At 31.2% G+C, this 19031-nt stretch overlaps 1 protein-coding gene across 7 annotated transcripts in view; it reads right to left on the bottom strand.

Annotated features, from left to right (window-relative positions):
- Nucleotides 1–362: 362 nt before the first annotated feature.
- LOC129981777 (serine/threonine-protein phosphatase CPPED1-like) overlaps nt 363–19031 on the bottom strand; it is a 143130-nt gene continuing 124461 nt past the window's right edge. For all 7 annotated transcript variants that reach the window (XM_056092780.1, XM_056092778.1, XM_056092779.1 and 4 more), the window contains 2 exons: nt 1972–2164; nt 363–702 (listed from right to left, as the gene is read on the bottom strand). In XM_056092780.1, the coding sequence (XP_055948755.1) occupies nt 500–702; nt 1972–2164 (396 nt within the window). In that variant the 3' untranslated portion in view covers nt 363–499. The remainder of the gene's footprint in view (nt 703–1971; nt 2165–19031) is intronic.

The raw sequence follows: 19031 nt of genomic DNA, 5'->3' as shown, positions 1-19031 counted from the left end.
GTTTATCGAGAATTGAATAACTCTCAAACTGGTTCGAGTTCCTAAAATCATGATCGGCTGTTCAGAAATTTTCTCGATAGCCTGCTGTAAACGCCTTTGCAATAGACAATCTAGTTTTAAAAGTCACATCGATAATTCAGTACTGATATTTAACTAAATATAGGAGCAAGAGATCGAAGTCTTTTGGTATTCTACATGAAAAGAGCTTACCTAAAATTTTCTTTCTTCACTATATACTCCTTGACTTTCAAACAATGACGCATTCGTACCAACAAATCCTTCAAAAGATATATTAAATATATGAAAAATGAAATTCATTGAAGCTAATCGTTTGTAAGCTATCAAAAAATAAAACAACACTCTGCACAAATCAGCGTCTAATTTTATTACCAGTTATCAATCATAATAATAGATTTAAAAACCTCTTTTATGTATAGTAAAATAATCCACATTTCATATCAGAGATTTTGATCCATCTTTTTCAAAAACTGCCACTCATTTAATTCAAAGAAATATCCTTTGGAACATCCTCCAAAGCAAAATAAGTATGATGAATAGAGTCTTCTGAAACTTTCACCACCCGAAATCCGGATTTATCGCCTCGCAACTGCCCTCCAATAGCAGAAGTCACGACCACTTCCAAATCCTTGTAAAAACCTCCAGCATTTCCATGCCAGTGTCCACAGAACACAGCTCGGACATCTGAAAGGCAAGCAGAATTTTTCCAAAAAATATAAGCAAAATAAATAAATAAAATAAGAAGAACACGCTTTTTTTTTTATTGTACAATCCACTATCGTTCAAGTTTCTTATTTCAGAAATATTCATCATACACTATGCAGTACGGTTTGAAATTTACCACACAAAATGGAAATTCAAGAATAAAATTATTCCACATATTTTAAGAAGAAATTCAATTGAAAAAATATAAAATTATTCAATATGAATATATACATTTAAAAAGAACTCAAAACATTACTGAAATGAGCAGGATTCATTTTCATTTAAAAATTGTGCAAATTTACTCTATAGTTTATTAATCTAAAGTACATTTATGCGAAATTGGGAATTTCGTAAAAATGCTTTGATTATTTCTACCTTTTTTGCTTTATATATATTATTTCTCATTTCATTATTTTTTTCAATTCATCAATAAAGAAGCCAGATTTTCTGAATCATTTCGAATAATGATTGACTTTTGGAATTAAGTATAATTAGACTGTTGTGATTCAGAGTAGAGCTTTTCTTTTAACTGGAACGTCCTCAGAAGAGAAGGGTAAGAATTAAACCTATAACAAGAACATCATTTCATAATAAAACTTTTGGCATAATGCATCTGCTTTGTCTGCATCAACCATCACAATTTGTAAGCAATGATTTCTGTAATTTTCAGAAAGAATGGCAAACTATTATTATTATCAGGTAAAAAAAAAATCCAGTGTTCCGAATCGGATGAAGTGTTAATTAGCAATGAACAGAAAAATTTAATATTTATTTTGGCTTAGTGGCAAGATAACTAATAAAATGTGGACAATGACAATCATAATCACAATCCTGCTATTCTATTACACGCGATTTGATAAAGGAGCCTTATTTAATAAATTTTTATAATTTATTTTTTAAATCTATTAAAATAAAAAAAAATTAAAAAAAACTGTTATGGATGGAAAGACAATTTCTTTTAATTTGAAATTTGTATAAAATAGTTTTTGAGATTACAATATGCTCTGAAATTATTGAGATAAAACAATGAATAACTGCAACATGCTAAATTATGAAGGTAAATTAGATCACTATTTTATTGTTTTTATACCAAAATAATAAATTATGGATATTAAAACACATCTTTTTTAGCCGATCTTATTCGAATTAAAAGACCCATTTTAATTTGGGAAAGAGATTAATCAACTGACATCAAAATGTAAATTTTGTCTCCTTAAGTAAAATTAACCTTATTAATCACATACTTACTTGCATCATAAAATTTTTTAAGCATCTTCTCTCGTATTTCAGTTTTAATATTGAAATATACATCTTCTTCATCTGGATTTCTGATAAACCAAGGTATGTGTTGAAAAACCACAACATGCTTGAATTTCCCCGACTTGGCTTCTTTCAATTGCCTATCCAGCCACTTCTCTTGCTCCTCAGCCAGATCTTGAACCTGTTGAGGCAAAATGACAGCTGTTAATTCCCCTTCGATCGGTCAACTCGATCCGCTTTTTCCCACTATGCCTCGATAATAGACTTTAGAAAAAAGCAATAAACTCTACAGATAAAAAAACTTTTTTCATCAATTTATTTAAATATGATCTACATTTCTTCCTGTTGCCGATTTCCTCGGAACAGATTCTGAAAACAACATTCAGTATCTCCACTCCCAAATAATCTGCAAGTCGCACTCTTTAGTCATGTCACAACGGTGATTTTCAGTCTCCGTTGAATGTGGATTCAAAATTGTATATATATATATATATATATATATATATATATATATATATATATATATATATTGTATACAAAAAAAAATTGTACATCCTGAGATAAGCTGCTACTGCCTATTCCTCAAGAAACAAGTCACATTTGCGTCATCGGGTAATGAGATGCCTTACGATAGCACAAGATCAAAGATTTAATAAATGTCAGCTCAGGGGATTGGCAACTGGAATGAACTTTTATGTTACAGTTTCCATACAAGTAAATCTAGCACTAACGGATTTCTGTATATTTGTATGAACGAAGGTTCATCTGCTTTAGAAATAGTCTCAAGACGCGGAATTCTATAAAAAAAAATAGGAACAATTCCAAAGGATCTTCAACAACAACCATTATCTTCCAATAAAGTTTCATTTTTTGTCTAACTGTTTCTGTACAACAATAGAATGTGCATAACGTTTTCGCCAATGTATGAGGGTGACAAAAAATAAGTTTTCAATTTCAGAAGGCTCTAGAATGCTATTTGTCCAAATGAGTTAACATTTTAACTAGAAATACTTCAAATGATGTGCTTAACACTTATTAAATAAAAACATTTTAATACAAAATTCCAGCAAAAGGTGGCTCTGTAACACACATAAAAACATTTAATATGTTTTATAAATGTTAAATAATATAAAAAGTAGCATTAAAACTGTTCAGTATGTCTCTTCATATTCAACAACGTACTCTTATTGCAGAATCATATTTTTCGCAGTTAAGTGGAGTAAGTCTGGCGGCATATCAAAACCATGGCGCTGAATGCTGTCCTTTTACATATGGCACAGATGCTGACGGTAGATATTGTCCATCCGGAAACCCCACAGCCAAAAATAGCAGGGGTCGAAGAGGCCATATTACTAACAACTGATGACTGATTGCCCTTGCATCTATGAAATAATAACAATCGCTTTACAGGGAGTCGTTTACAGTTACAATCGTGTTACAGACGCAGGCGGGCCACGCTTTTCTCTTTCGACCTCTCTTGTGGTTTTCTGGGGTGCTTTGATATTAGTCCAGTTTACCGACAAGTTCCAGTTTGTCGGTAAACTAGACAGACATCAAAGCATTGGCTTTTTATCACGATGAAATTTTCTTTCTACAAAATTACAGCATTATTTTTTATTATAAAAGACAAAAGGATTCATATCTGTTTAGCATCGAAGCTATTGACATGTCCAGAGAAAACTGTTCTTCAATTTATTACTCCGTAGCTGTTTTATTATATCCTTCGCCCGCAACTTCATAATAGTTCAACAAGTTATCTTCGCTGATATTTCAGTTTTCTTTCTGAAATGAATCCAGTTAACTTCGACAGTACGCGACTGTTTTGTACTGGATTTTTCTCAGATGTTCTAGTTTCATATGAATCTTTTTACACCAGATGTGGGATTTGTTATTTATTTTTTTATATCATATTCAAGCCACGGCAAATTTTCCACCATTTTTTTTTTTTTTCAATTCTCCATCCCTTTTATTTTACAAATAATAATAAAAAAGAATTATTGATCGATTTGAATAGGTTAGCAAAAAATAGTGCTAAATCAACAAAATATTTCGTGCATGAAACCTGAATTATTTCTACAGAGAACTTCATCGACATTATGCACAACAATAACGTTAAAAAAGTGAAGCAGCTAATTGGTATTAAAAAATAATGTATTTTAGAAAACTTTTATTGATCATTCGATTTGTTAATTTTTAAAATGTATGGCTTGTTTGATAATTTTTTTCTATGGAAATTATATATTTAAAGTTTTTGCGTTTGAAAAATTGAAATAATTTGATCTTGAGCTGGATTTGAAATAATGATCTTGAGCTGGATATTTTAAAAGAAGCTTTTATCGATTTCATTAAGCTTATAAATGTTTGAAATTTAAGGTATTTCATAAAAAAATTCTGGAAGGTCCAAAATTTCAGATTATGTATTTTTATATTAAAAATTGAGATCAACATGAAAATAAAAATACAACAGTTGAAATTTTAATATTACGAAGAAATGCAGCTCATTATATATATATATATATATATATATATATATATATATATATATATATATATATATATATATATATATATTCTTGAAAAATGTGTTTTAAAATTTTACTGTTTCTAAAAAATTTCATATATATTATCTGGTTTAAAAAAATTAATTAAATTATAGGTGACGTAGCAATATGGCCACATATTTCTAATTCACGTTTTAAAAGAGAAACGAGAGGGAGAGAGAGAGAGAGAGAAGGAGAAAATATTAACTATGCCAACGCCTAGAATTCTGAGGCTCTGGGAGGGGGAGGGGTATTATGCGTAATACATTGCAACGCGTGTACATACTCAATTATGCGTACTACACTGCAAAAAGGGGATAAACGAAAAACGTTGCCAATTTGCAACCGGTTTATTTTCTCAAGAGATAAAAGCGATGTTGGCTGATCTAGATTTGAACATTAAAAAAAAACAAATATGCCCATCTCTATAAGCTATAACAACCTATCACAATTTTCTTTCTATGGAAAAAAGTTTTTAAAATGCCTCAAATAAGCACTATGAGATGGCAATAATTGTATAGAAGAACGACATTATCTTTGACTCAATATCCAGAGAGAGTCAGTTTCAATTCTTATGATTGCATAAAAACGATTTCCTTTTATAAGCAGTTTCGAAGTTAATTCGTCTCTTGACGTTATCATACACCCAAATATCATATGCGTTGAAGTGCTTCTAAGTGAGGTGAAAAAAATCAGGCTATCATTCTGAACAATTCGTCTTGGATTGATTAGGCTGAGAAAAGTTGCGACAGTATGCGCGACAGTTAAAAAAGTTGTCACGTTCGTATACATTTGAACAGGCAAAATAGACGATTTTGAGAATTCTGGCGAAAATTTTCAAACTGTATACCAAATTTTATCTCAATCAAAAATTATGCATAAGAGTTTTTATATGATTACAAAAAATTATTCCATGTATGCTTATTTTAATAAACTATGAAAACGTACATCCCATTAGCTCTCCTGAGTTCAGATGGCGTCGATACGGTTCACAAATGAAGCCGTTTAAATCTGTTGAGGCCTGAGCATCGCCAGGTGGGATTAGGAAATAACCTATTTACATTACAGAAGGAAGACAAATAAGAGAAGAGTACGACCATAACGGAGTCTGAAATGATGAAATGATTATCTGCTTTTCGTTTGAGATGCTCTTCATCCAAATGTTTTAAAATCATACGCATATAAAAATATCAATTCATGACTAATAATATTGCTAGTCCGTTTTATGATGCTCGTGACTCAATAATCTTACATAGATATCAAATTATAATTCGTTCCTAAATACAAAACGCTTCAGAAAGATTTTTTTTTTTTCAAAATCAGTGCCGAACATTTGTATTTGCATAAAAAAATTTCATTCTAACTTGCTAAACTTTTGATCTACTTATTAGATGCAAATACTATTTACAAGATTTAAGATACATAAAAATAATTATTTTCTTTGAACCATAAATAACAAAACTTGAAGATGCATCTATAAACTAGAGATTGATGTAACTGTTGCAATATAATCTTCACATCCTCTCTCATTTCCTTACTTCTATGAATAAAATTGTTTTAACAGAGGCGGCGGCAGAGATTTGCCGATGGGGAGGCAAGACAAATCCGACAGGGGGGCAAGCGCAATATCTCTAATTTGGCTTCAAAATAACTCATAATAATTAATTTTACATTCAGTTAAAAAAAATAAAGTATTATTTAGCTTTATTTTTTTTAAATTCAGATACTGGTCCTTTCTTTCATTGTTAAAAATGTGCAAAGATATTTGTAAAAAAAAATGTTGTTTTCAGTTTCTTTTACTAACTATCAAAATATTGCTAATATTTGAGCTTATTTTTTATGGCTCTTGAGATTTAATTGCATTGAAATCTAATTTTAGAAAAAAATATGATTATATTCTTTCTATGATTATTATTTTAATCTAGGTTGTAGTATATAGATAGGAACATAAATTGCGCCAGAATGGTCTGTCGTTCTAAATGAACAAATGCATGTTCTTATCATGGAATCTATATAAAATGAATGTTGAAAGAAAAAGTCTTATAAAAGAAATTTTTTTAGAAATCTAGAATAATAAATCAAAAATATTCGATGTTTTCTCCAAAAATAGATATTTCAGCGTAGTTCCCTACCTAAAATATTTGTTAAGTAAGGATTTCAACAACGAGCAGAGGTGTTTCGAATCCGAGAAGAAAAAGTGCGCGTGCTCAACAAAAATTTACTATTGATTGGACACGAACAATATAGAATGCTGAAAAGATACAACGTTGTTGTTTCTTAAGAAGGCTGGAGAAAATATTTTCTAAATTTATGTATAAACTTACTATTTTATGTAAGATATGAAAAATGGACTGCTTAAACGTTAGATACCCCCATGTATTTATTTTTCAATATATATTTAGGCTTCAAAACCAATGCATTTTATTAAAAAACAATTAGATCTTGAATATGAATTCCTCTATCTTCATTTTTAGGCATGCGTTCTATGGTTAAGTACATTTTTAATTCGAAGTTATTGCAAACTAACATTCCACCCGAAAACGTGAGTTTTATCTCCTCAGTTGCATACATTGGGTTTTCTTAATCCCTTCATATACAATGGAAAATCTGGCTCGCTTATGGAATTATTGAATTTTAAATTTGAAATCTGAAATTAAGTGAAAGCATTAGGTAATTTAAAATGCAAAAATCCCTTGAAAATGCCTCATTACCTCAAATGCCCTTATATTATTCTAGGGATTAAAATAAACAGTAATTGTCGGAAATAAGATCTGCCATCTTATTAAGAAGTTAAGTAAGTTCGTATGTCAAGGGGTTAATGTGTTATTTATGAATATTCTAAAAATAACTATTTTAATAATCTTTTTATCAAGACATCTTTATTCAAAGTTTATTAAAAATTTAGAAGCATCTGAAATTATATATTTTTTGCCACGAATAGTAATTGAAAGAAAAAAAATATATAAACGATACGTTCCCGATCACATAGTCATAATATTGTATGGAGAGTCTGAAAATAGGTTGTAATTTATTTATTTAACAAATTGCATACTTGGGTAAACTCTTTTAGTGTAGGTAAAAAGCTATCAAACCACAAATATTTATTTATTTTTGTCGTCAACTGCAGTCATTAATATTTATTTAGTGTAATAATTGTAGCCTGATAAATTAGATTGCAAAAGAAAACAGATATTTTACTGTTAAATAAATTTAATTTACAATTTTACAATTTACTTACTTCAGTGATTTATAATGAATTCACATAATGTGGCTACAGCAAAATAACTCTTTTTAGCATGAAAAAAAACAAGAGTTTCAAAAGAAAAGAGTGTTTTATTAAATTTAATTTAACCATTAACTAGATTTTAGTCAGACTATTCTCATAGAGAAATGAATAAAATAAATTTATCAGTTCGTTACTGAGGAAGTAATAATTATATAAATAAGAAGACGATAAGTTTTAGAACTTGAATTTGAATGATGAATTATGGAAAACAACTCAATCGTCTTATTCATGAATAATATAAAAGCATCAATTTCTCTAATAATTCCACTGGAGGTAATCGAAGTGATGAAAAATTTTTTTGCCATTATCTATGATAAAATCTTATCCTGAGGACAAAGTTTAGCCAGGAAAAATGTGACGTCTTATTCATTGGACAGCTTATTAATTATTCTACTAAATTTAGTATAAATTAAATGCTGAATGAACATTATGACATTTAAATAAAATGACTGAGAATTTGGACTCTTCGACAACCATTCACATTGAATTCTTAGTCAACCGATCAAAATTTTTTGACAAAATGGGACATATGTCTTATTCACATGTCGTCTTTTTGGTTATATTGCCAAAAGTAATGCAAATTAAAAACTTGATGAACGACATTTGAAACAAATGTCTGAAAATTTGTGTATAAAGTCTTCGACATTCATCACATTCAGTTCATAGTCGGTGGTGATTCACCTGAACGCCAACAGATGGCGCAATGAAAAAACCAGAACTTTGAACTCTTGTTTTTGTTCAGGGACTGTAAATGCGCTCGAAAATGTGTAGTTTGAATCTGTATACAAAAAATCTATTCGCTGTAATAAATATCGAGACTTGGATGAGGTGAGTCATTCCATTATTTGTTATCATAATCCTTAATTAAATCAACATTTTTGGTCCGTCGTTAGCCGCAGAGCCCTATGGACAATGACTTCCAAATCGAAAAGCTTAAAAGCAATTCAAAATTTCAGTAATGTCTGTAAAGAAATTGAGAGAATTGAGGAGAGAATTAAAAATACAGTTGAAAACGAGGATAGTTCAGATGCATTATTGAATGTGCTAAAAACAAGAGTGAATACTTATGAGCAAAAACTAGAAAATTCGTTTTCGAATTTAGATGTTAATGATAGTGAAGAGAAACTTGAAAAATATTTGGAATTTCAGGATGTGTTATTTGAGTGTACCGTGCTTTTGGAAAACACTAAACCTAAAAATAAAACGGAAAGTCAAGCTGTTAGCTCAAATGCCAAAATTCAGGCGTCTAAAAAATTGCCTTAACTTGAATTGCTGCATTTTACGCTAGAAATATATTCAAACATTTTCTTTTCAACACAGGTAGCATTATAAAAAAAAAACCTGTGTAATATATGCGTACTCATTTCGAATACAGATTTCATACACAGATAATAATTCTAGTAGTATTAGAAGTAAGTGCGCGTGCCGTAGATTTATTTTCAATTCACAATTTCTTGCGACTTTAGATCATTTTTTGTGAATTCAATTAGCTATTTTACGTCTTTTTCAGAATCACCATTTATTGCTGTAACAGGTTCTTCAATATTCTGAAACACTCCTATAAAATGATTTTTACTTGGAATTTCCATAAATTACAATTCTCAACTGTTTTCCAACACAATAATCTCCACAATAATCACACAATTTCCAACACAATAATCACTTCATCTCAGTTTTGTTGTTTCAATCTTAAGACTTTCTACTAAGTCCAACTCATTTTCTACTTACTTGCTTGTATAGAGGTTATACTATACCTGGGCCCGTAACCTGTTTAATTTTGTTTTAAAATGCAATTAATATTTACATTTTTCAGGTACATAAAAATAATTACTTCCTTAGATTGAAATGGGATGAGAATGGGAATTTTGGCAACAAAGGTCATTATCCACTAATGCCAAAAGAGTTCATTCAATAGATGTTAAAAAACTTCAGAGATACTTTCTTAGAATCACAAATAACAACATGTTTAATAACAAAACGCAATCTATAAACTACAAACTGATGCCAATTGTTATTATAATAAGGTTAAAACACTTTTCGTAAAAAGAATTCGTTTGGCTAATATATTTTTTGAAATCTTTTATTAAGTAATGGTTTAAAATGAAGCAGTATTGTGATTAAAAACTAACGATACAAATAAAATGAAATAAAATAATGAGTCAAAAGTTAAATAAGTTTTGTTTGCCCGAAACAAAACCTTTCCCTTTTTTTTTTTTGTGTGTGTTATCTAGTATGGTCGGATTCTGCTCTCTACTTTTGTGTATATGTGTCTTTTCTTTGGCTCCTTTCAATATTCAAATATTTTTTTATCGATATTTGATTTCATGTATACAATTAAGATGAACTAATAATTGTTATTTTCCTTTTTTACTGCCTTCGCTTATTTCAGATTCACTAGTTTAGAGTTTTTAAAAATGTTGAAATTTGTTGCAAGTATTTAATAATGTCTAATCTAGGAAGGAGAGGTTTCTACTTATTATCAAACAGATATTTTTTTGCCACATAACTTGCTACTTCAGTTATTTTAGTTTTTCCATTGAAGTAATATTTATATATAATCAGTGCACTGCAAATGATGTTTTAATTTATGAGTGATAAGGCTATTCAATTCTGATTGAAAGCTATTAAATCATCTTCGGTAAAGCTTAAAAAAATCTGTATTATTAATCGAATATTCTACAATTTGAATTGAAGATTGATATCCGAAAAAAAAAAAGTACCAAAGGAATTTATCAGAGGAAAAAAACCATATTGCTTTGAATTCAGTTTCAATGTCCTATTTATTTCTTTTCTGTTTTGAAATTCTGTGTAACAAGATTAATAAAATTTTTCTCCTAAAAATTTTTTGACATTGCTCAAATCTGCGTTCCAAAGATTTCGTTTAATATTTCTGTGTTAAAAAATAATTATAAGATTTTATTAGTGGAAAATTAAATTTCCCTGAGGAAATTTTTTTACGTATGCTCATTTCTGCAAAATGTCGTCGATGTTTCTGAAGTCGATTTTCTGTACTTCTTTATTTTGCTCAAAAGTGTAAATTTTAATTTTTGATTTAATATAACCATTTAATATGTTTTAAACAAAAGCCTAGAAGCAGGAAAGTAAGTTACAATCATCTTATACTGAACCATATTGAAAGTCGGAATAATCTGTTCAATCCATATCCAATACACCAATCTTAACTTTAACAAGAAATATTGAGAGAATTCTTACTTATATTAAGTGCCAATTGCATTTATCGAAAATAATATAGCTATTGTTTTTTATTCAATTCTTTTAAAAAGGGATTACAAAAAGCAGTGTAATGTAACATCCCAAAAATTCACATGAGTACTTGTGACGATATCCTTAAAAGTAATATATTCCGAATCATAATGTACTTGAAATTTTATGCAATTATTACAAAAATTGTTGCCCAGTTTTTAATTACTACTAAAAAACACAATAAAAAAATTTTCAAGAAAAATAAGGTAAAAAATGACTCCAAAATGCAAAATCTATAACATTAGAGCCGTCAAAACTCGCGCGTTCTGCGGCTTGAAAAGTTTGAAGATAGTTTGATGGTAACATAATTAAAGTTTCATATTGTGCCTTAATGAGTGCGAATAGAGTATCTATTAACAGGAACATGTTGTTTGTATTATGCAGAATCAGGGTTGTAGACCTTTGGAGGTATGCCTCTTATGACTCGTGAGAAAATTATCTGTTCGCCCTTAATAGGTGTAATCTGCAAACAGCCGAAGAAAAGCAATGACAACTGCTTGTTCCATGAACCCAAGACTACAACTTTTGGAAGATTTTAACCCGATGAGTACATTTCTGGAGTTCTACAATAAACCTTGACTCGATAAATGTATGTTCTCTGCATTTACTGTTGCATTTAATGTTTTTATTTATGTTTTTATGTATTTCATGTTTTGTATTTATGTTTGTATGTATTTAATGTTTTCCTTAAATTTGTGTATTTACTGTTTGTATGAATAATTCAATTTTGCGGATTATTCGTGGTTGCAGCGCCACATGCTGCCGTCGATAAATGGGATTCTGCATTGATAATCAATGCAAATAGTTCTCCCATCTTTTTTTTTTTTTTTATCTTACCTTTATTTTGTTGAGATCAACACCTCCTGGCGCATACATGAAAATGCGGATGGTTTTCTTTATTTGATAATAGACGCTGTCATGCATTGTTCATGTTTTATTGTGATAGCAAATATTAAGCGTTTTGTTTCGAAGGCCAGATATTGATTGTGATTAGTGGAATCAGAAGTCTTAATGAAGAGTAACGGATGAAGTGAAGCCCCGCTCACAGAGCATATGACATGATAACGCTCACAGAGCATTAGAGAGAATCTGACAAATCTTAGATTCTAGCTTTTTAGAACTGAAAGGGACTCGGTCTTCTGATTTTTTTTTAATCTTGACACTTCAAAACTCGTTATTGTTCAACCGTAATACTTTAATATAAGCTTTAGATATTTTAAACAGCGTAATGGGAATTGCATAGAATTGCTATCTTAACTCAGTACTCTATAAAGTGTATTTGAAAACAAAAAGTTACAATATGGAAAATACTGCTAATAAAGAGAAATAAATCGTATGAAGTATTTAATGAATATCAGGAATGATACTTTATTCCCTTTTATATAATGAAATATTAATATAAAATTAATATTTCATTAATTAATATTGTTTACGAATCCAAAATACGCAAATGACTTTCCAAAGCAGAAAGTTGTCTCCCGCATATACAGATAGAGTGTGTGTATATATATATATATATATACACTATATCTGTTTTAGATAACCATTGACTCTGGTTTCAAATCTGAACGTCTCTCCATTTGGCTGTAACCGGAGATAGAAAATGATTTGTTCGTGTGTGCCGAAGCGGAGAAAAAATTGCAAAATTTTCAAAAACAGCAGCTTTCTAACATACAATTCGATTCTAAACTTGGGAAATTCGTAACAAAACTTGTAGTTGCAATAAGATTTCGGAAACAAATGTTTGTCTTGCAAGCAAGCGTGTTCGAATGGCTTTAAAGGTTTAAAAAGGCCGAGAACAGAAACAAGTCAAGTTTCTGTCTTCCAAACTCAACAAATCTTTCTAGTATCAGAGAGATTTTTGGATATCGGTTCATAATTCGCGAGTCGACATTACACAAGTGTTTTAATTACTCTACGTAAAAGTTTACTGAGGAAGGAATCGGAAAAAAGCCAGTTGGAGTTTCTTCGCCTGCTCAGTCTGCTAGCACAAAGTTAAACTGTCGAGATGTTTTTGTCGAATGAAAAGTAAGACCAAAACTGTCGAGATGTTTTTAGTCATCATTTTTTCATTCGATTCTCTCTGCGAGACTCCTTTTTATTCCCCAAAATAAATTAGATTTTAGACAGTAAACATTGTTAAGGAAAATCTGTCTGGTGGGTGTAGTTTGAAAAGTTCAATAGGTTCAGTAACAAATAACGACGTTTTATTCTACGAAAAACCGATACACAGCTAATAAATGATAAATGAAGCATAAACAAGAACAATATTTCCATTAAACAACAACACACAATCAGCAAAATAGTAATAAATAATCGTAATAGCACGAAATGTTCAAAGAGAACTCTTACCACGCAAACTTCTCAACTCGACTACTCACTCTCAGTTGTATATGAGCCAGATATCTGGGCTTATTATAGTTTCCGTGACAGGGCAAAGAGGCTTCTACTCACAGAAACTCGAGGCCTAATGGAGCTATCGACTAAATTACCGAATATTATAGGTCCATTTTTGTCGACAAAGTTGCCAAATTTGTTTTCAAGACAGTCTTCAAATTTGTCTTCAGTGTCCGGGATCATTGCACCAGCATCCATTAGATAATCTCTGAAACTAACCTCCTTACCAGAAAACTTATTGCGCAGGGAAAATACTGCAAATTCTTGCGAGGTTACGGTATAGTAGTTGAAAACAAAGAGTACAGCACTCACAGGTGAAGCCTTAGGGACCAAAGAAATACGTGACTTTCTTAAAACCGTTTCCTGCTTTTTGTAGTGTTTGTTTACTTTTGTTACAATCGCATTTTAAATTTTGAAGAGTCATCATTCATTTCCTACATCATTTATTTGAAGATTAGTTCCTAAGCTATAGATATTTTTTTTGGGGGGGGGGGATCCGCAAGATATAATGATTGCGAGTAAGATGCAGTTATTTTGGAATTTTCTCCTGTTAAAGAGGAGAATACTCACAATTATCTCTGACAATTTTCATGGAGAATAAATATTAAACAGGCCTTTCATGTAATAAAAACGCATATTTTCTTGCATTTGAAATAATTTTTAATATAACAGGACATTATATTAAATGTAGGAGCGTGATAGCGTCTCGTCCTGCAAATATTTTTTTATTATTTTCTGTTAAAATTACAACTATTAGCTTTTTTAAGAACCTAATATGTAATTTACATAATATTAATTTACACGTATGAAAATGTTGTTAATAATGACTTAATGTTGTTTGACATCAAATATAAAAGAAAATAAGAAAACTGACATCAGGGACGGGGAAAAACCCACGATACTAAGGGCAAATTCGAAGATGCATTCTTGTTGTTGTTGCTTTTCTTCAAAAGATCTGACATATGTCTGACAGAATGTGAGGAAACGGGTGGTCACAACATTTTTTACAAGTGAGATGGATTTTTTTACCACTTTCAAAAGATTTAGATTTAGATTTCTGGCTCGAGATCCTAATATAGAATATGCTGCGCCGAAGCAGTTTAAAATTTTCACAGCAAGATAAAAAGTAGTTTATCTTTACAAAAAGTGCAACTAATAGTGTTAAAACTAGTCAAAAGTTAAGGAAAGAAGGTATTAAAACTATAAGTTAAATTTCATGGATGATACCTACATCTTTAATGCATGCAAAAATGTTTGGATGATGCGACTCACCCAATAAAGAATATAAGGTAAAATTGTTGGACTTAAAATGCTTCCAACGAAGATATGTAAAACTTTCGCATACTATTAAAATGTGACGAATTGTTAAAATATTTCCACAATTAAAACATTCTGGCGGTGGCTCGGCAAAAAGTAAAAATCTATGTGTCAAGCGAGTGTGATCAATGCGTAGTCGGGATAAAATTACATCATAGCGCCTGCTTAGTTTTGAAGACCAGTTGGCCAATTGTGATTTAATAAAGTGAAGCTTGTTGTTAGTTTCCATGTCCCATTGATTTTACCACTGGTAATAGCACCAACGAATGATACCTGTACGCATATCTTTATAAGAAAGACGTTGGGGCAAACTTACGCTCGCCGACTTAGTTGCTGTATCTGAGATTTCATTTCCAGAAATGCCCATGTGCAAAGGGATCCAGGAAAGCAAAACTCTAATATTTTTTAAACATAGAAGGCGTTATATCTTCTTCACTTCCTGTAGAAGTGGATGACCAAGAGATGAAGAGTTTAGAGCCTGCAGAACACTCAGAGAATCCTTGTAAATAACAGACTTATGGATCTGTTGTTCATCAATATATTTGAGGGCTAAGTAAATAACAGTTAATTCCGAGGTAAAAACAGTAGTAAAAGGACTACTATAATTCTTATAAATTCTTATAATTCGATGACCATGAACAAATGCGCAACCCAAATGATCAAGATGATTTAGAACCATCCGTAAAAATGGGTTCATAAGAACAATAAAATTCATGATGATGTTTAAAAAGTGAAAATTGTTTAAAAGGGTCTTCATAGTGTAATTTATTTTCTATTCATGGAGCTGAATTCGGACTATCATCCGCTTATATCTCTAAAATCATTTGGTAATATTCTTCGTATACGCAATCCCAAATGAGGTATGTAGGATTTGCGCGAATTAAACAAACGGTCGTTAACGTTATTCCGGATTTTCTCATGAAAAGAATGGCGTTTATTGGAGAAAATGCGATAGAAATAAAACAATGATAGCTTCATTCTTCTATTAGACAAAGAAGGCTCAAACGCTTCAGCATACAAACTAGCTACTGGTGATGTCCTGAATGCTCCAATGCACAGTCGGAGAGCTTGATGGTGAACAACGTTCAAATGTTTGAGGTAAGATTGCCTAGCAGAGCCATAAATAACACATCCATAACCAATTGTTGATCGAATGATACCTCGGTAGACTCATAGTAAGCACGTCCGATTAGCACCCCAAGAAGTATTGGATAAAACTCTCAGAATGTTTAATGACTTCAGGCATTTACTCCGCAAATATGTAATGTGCGGAAGGAAAGTAAATCTTTTAACAAAAATAAATTCTAGAAATTTGTGCTGATCTTGAATGGAAATTAGATTACATCTCAAGAACAACTCTGGCTCTGGATGAAGAGGACGTTTGCAGAAGTGCATAGCAACTGTTTTCTGAGGAGAGAATGTGAAACCGTGCTTTTTTTACCACTCTACAATATTATTTATCGCTGTCTGAAACTGTCTCTCAATGTATCAAATGTCGCGGGCGTAGCAAGAAATTTGCATATCATCTACATACAGCGTCTTGCTGACAGTTGCTGGTATAACAGATAAAATAGGATTAAGAGCTAAAACAAAGAGTGTCACACTTAATATACAGCCCTGTGGGACACCTTCTTCCTGGCAAAAAACATTTGGAATAGGTACTCCCAAGAAGCACTTTAAAATATCTCTGATGTAAATTATTTTGAATAAAAAGAGGTAAATGCCCTCTAAACTTGAGGTCGTAAATATTTTTCATGATCCCGTATCTCCATGCTCGATCATATGCTTTATTTATATAAAAAAATACTGACACCAAATGATTCTTTTTTATAAAGGCCGTTCGAATATCCGTTTCCAAGACCAAAAGATTATCAATTGTTGAACTATTCTTCCGAAAACCGCTTTGAAAAGGTAAAATAAATTCATTTTCCTCCAGTATATGAACGAGGTGTGAGTTTACTATTTTTTTTTTTTTCAAAAACCTTACACAAACAACTGGTCAGGGCTATTGGTCAATAGTTAGATGGCTCTTGTGGATCTTTTCCTGGCTTTGGTACAGGAATTATAATAGCAAATTTCCATTTATAAGGAAACACATGCTCTTTCCAAATTCTGTTATACATGAACATAAGATTTTGGAGGGATCTATCAGATAAATGCTGCAGCATTGAATAAGTAATTCCATCCGACCCCGATGCTGTCTGTTTTGTGACAAATAATGCTCTGCGCAACTCCAAGATAGTAAAATCAGCATTGTAAGACAAATGCTTTTTTGTTTTAAAGCCTAATTTGATGTTTTCTTGGTATTTTTTTTTTGTGTGAGGAAAGGTTCCGTGTAATTACTCGCAGAACATACAGAGGCAAAAGCTTCTGCAAGAGCATCAGCCATTTCCTGAACATTGGAAATAACTTCCCCTTCTTCTTCAGGCAAGAAATGGAATGATCAGGATATATACCGCATACTTTTCGAATGATGGTCCACATATATTTGGAACTTTCAACAGAATTTATGCTTGACACAAATTTAATCCAATATGTCCTCTGACTTCATCGCTTAACTCGTCGTGTCATAGATTTGGCTTTTTGAAAAAGAATCAAATGATTCGTTGTTGGGCGCCGCCTAAAGACGTTCTAGGCCTTTTGAAGATCTCTTTGCGTCTTTGTACAATCTTGGTTCCACCATGGTTTCTTATATTTGATTACTCCTGATCCCGATTTTGGGATAGTAGCATCTGCTGCTTTTATAATAGTATCAGTTATTAAGTTTACAATGCTATTTAAATCCCCATTCTCTACCATACTGAGGGTTATCTGTGACCTTAAGGTAAAGTCTACCATCAAAAACATAACTTGTAAAAAAACCAAGTCTCGCAACTCAGTTCTTCTATCGTAAAAAGTTGTGAGATCCATGTAATACCAAGTCGGTTCATTTATTCAGTCCCTACTTAAGGGTCCTTCTGTCTTAAGTTATTACGTAATTAGCTAACCTAACAAAATTTTATAGTGACCATATCAATATTAAAAATCTTTTATGGTTTAAATAAATAGATTGACTTGGCCATCGCATGAAAACACAATGTATCTTTACATTACATTAGATTACATTAATATATTATATTAAATTTGATTGTTTAGTGTGATTGCCAAGTCAATCTATTTATTTAAACCATAAAAGATCTTTACTATTGATATGGTCACTATAAGATGTTGTAAGGTTAGCTAATTACGTAATAACTTAAGACAGAAGGACCCTTAAGTAGGGACTGAATAAATGGACCAACTTGGTATTACATGGATCTCAGAACTTTTTACGACAGAAGAACTGAGTTGCGAGACTTGGTTTTTTTTACAAGTTATGTTTTTGATGACATATTATTTCTTTTTGTAGATAGTCCTTTTCTTATTTTTGTATGTAGTCTTCCCCTTTTTCTTTTCCGGTACTACTTCTTGAGATTCAGCTACAGTTTTTCTCAAAGCCCAGTCTCTGTCTCTATGGGTTTTTCTCGTAAGCTTTGACGTTACAATTTTTGACAAGTCTGGACGGTAAATGCTTCTTTGTCTGTTGTATTCACAAATTGAAGATTCCTGAGCTTTAATACTTCCAAAGTCGACATTTATTAGATGTAAGCCGTCCAGACTTGTAACTCTCGGAAGTCCCACATAAGCTTGATGTGAACGCTGCAGAACCGATATTCATCAGTGCATTATTTAGACTTAGACCCTAACTTTTGTGTATAGTTAAAGCATAGACTATACATATGGGAAAGGGTTGGCGATGAACATAAGCTCTATTAATAATTTCAAATTTAGTTTTGACCGGACTAAGCTCGTAAACATGTCCTTTATTAAATGTAATGTATATTTTCATAATTATTTTTTGTATTTTCCGGATCAACCTTTACTCTTTGCACTATACCGATAGAATCATTAACTATACCAAGACTCACGTCAATACTTCGCCTTAACATGACTTTTGCTCCTATTTTTATAATTAGGTTCTCTTCCAGGCCTGCAGTCATAGAAGCATCGTCTTCATATTTTTTTATGCATTCACGAGCTCTTTTTGTTAGATATCTGGGGAAATTTATGCTATCTACAACTGTAAGTTTTATTTTGGGATGTGGAAGAGATTTAAGCATTGCAGTATTTAATTGTTGACACATGTTTTTTATAGATAATATGCAAACGGTATCATCAGGAAGTTTCGAGAGGTGTTCAATTATTTCAATTAATCTGTTTTCATT

This window comes from Argiope bruennichi, chromosome 8, assembly GCF_947563725.1.
Source record: "Argiope bruennichi chromosome 8, qqArgBrue1.1, whole genome shotgun sequence".
NCBI lineage: Eukaryota > Metazoa > Arthropoda > Arachnida > Araneae > Araneidae > Argiope > Argiope bruennichi.
This window is presented reverse-complemented; position numbering and strand designations above follow the sequence as displayed.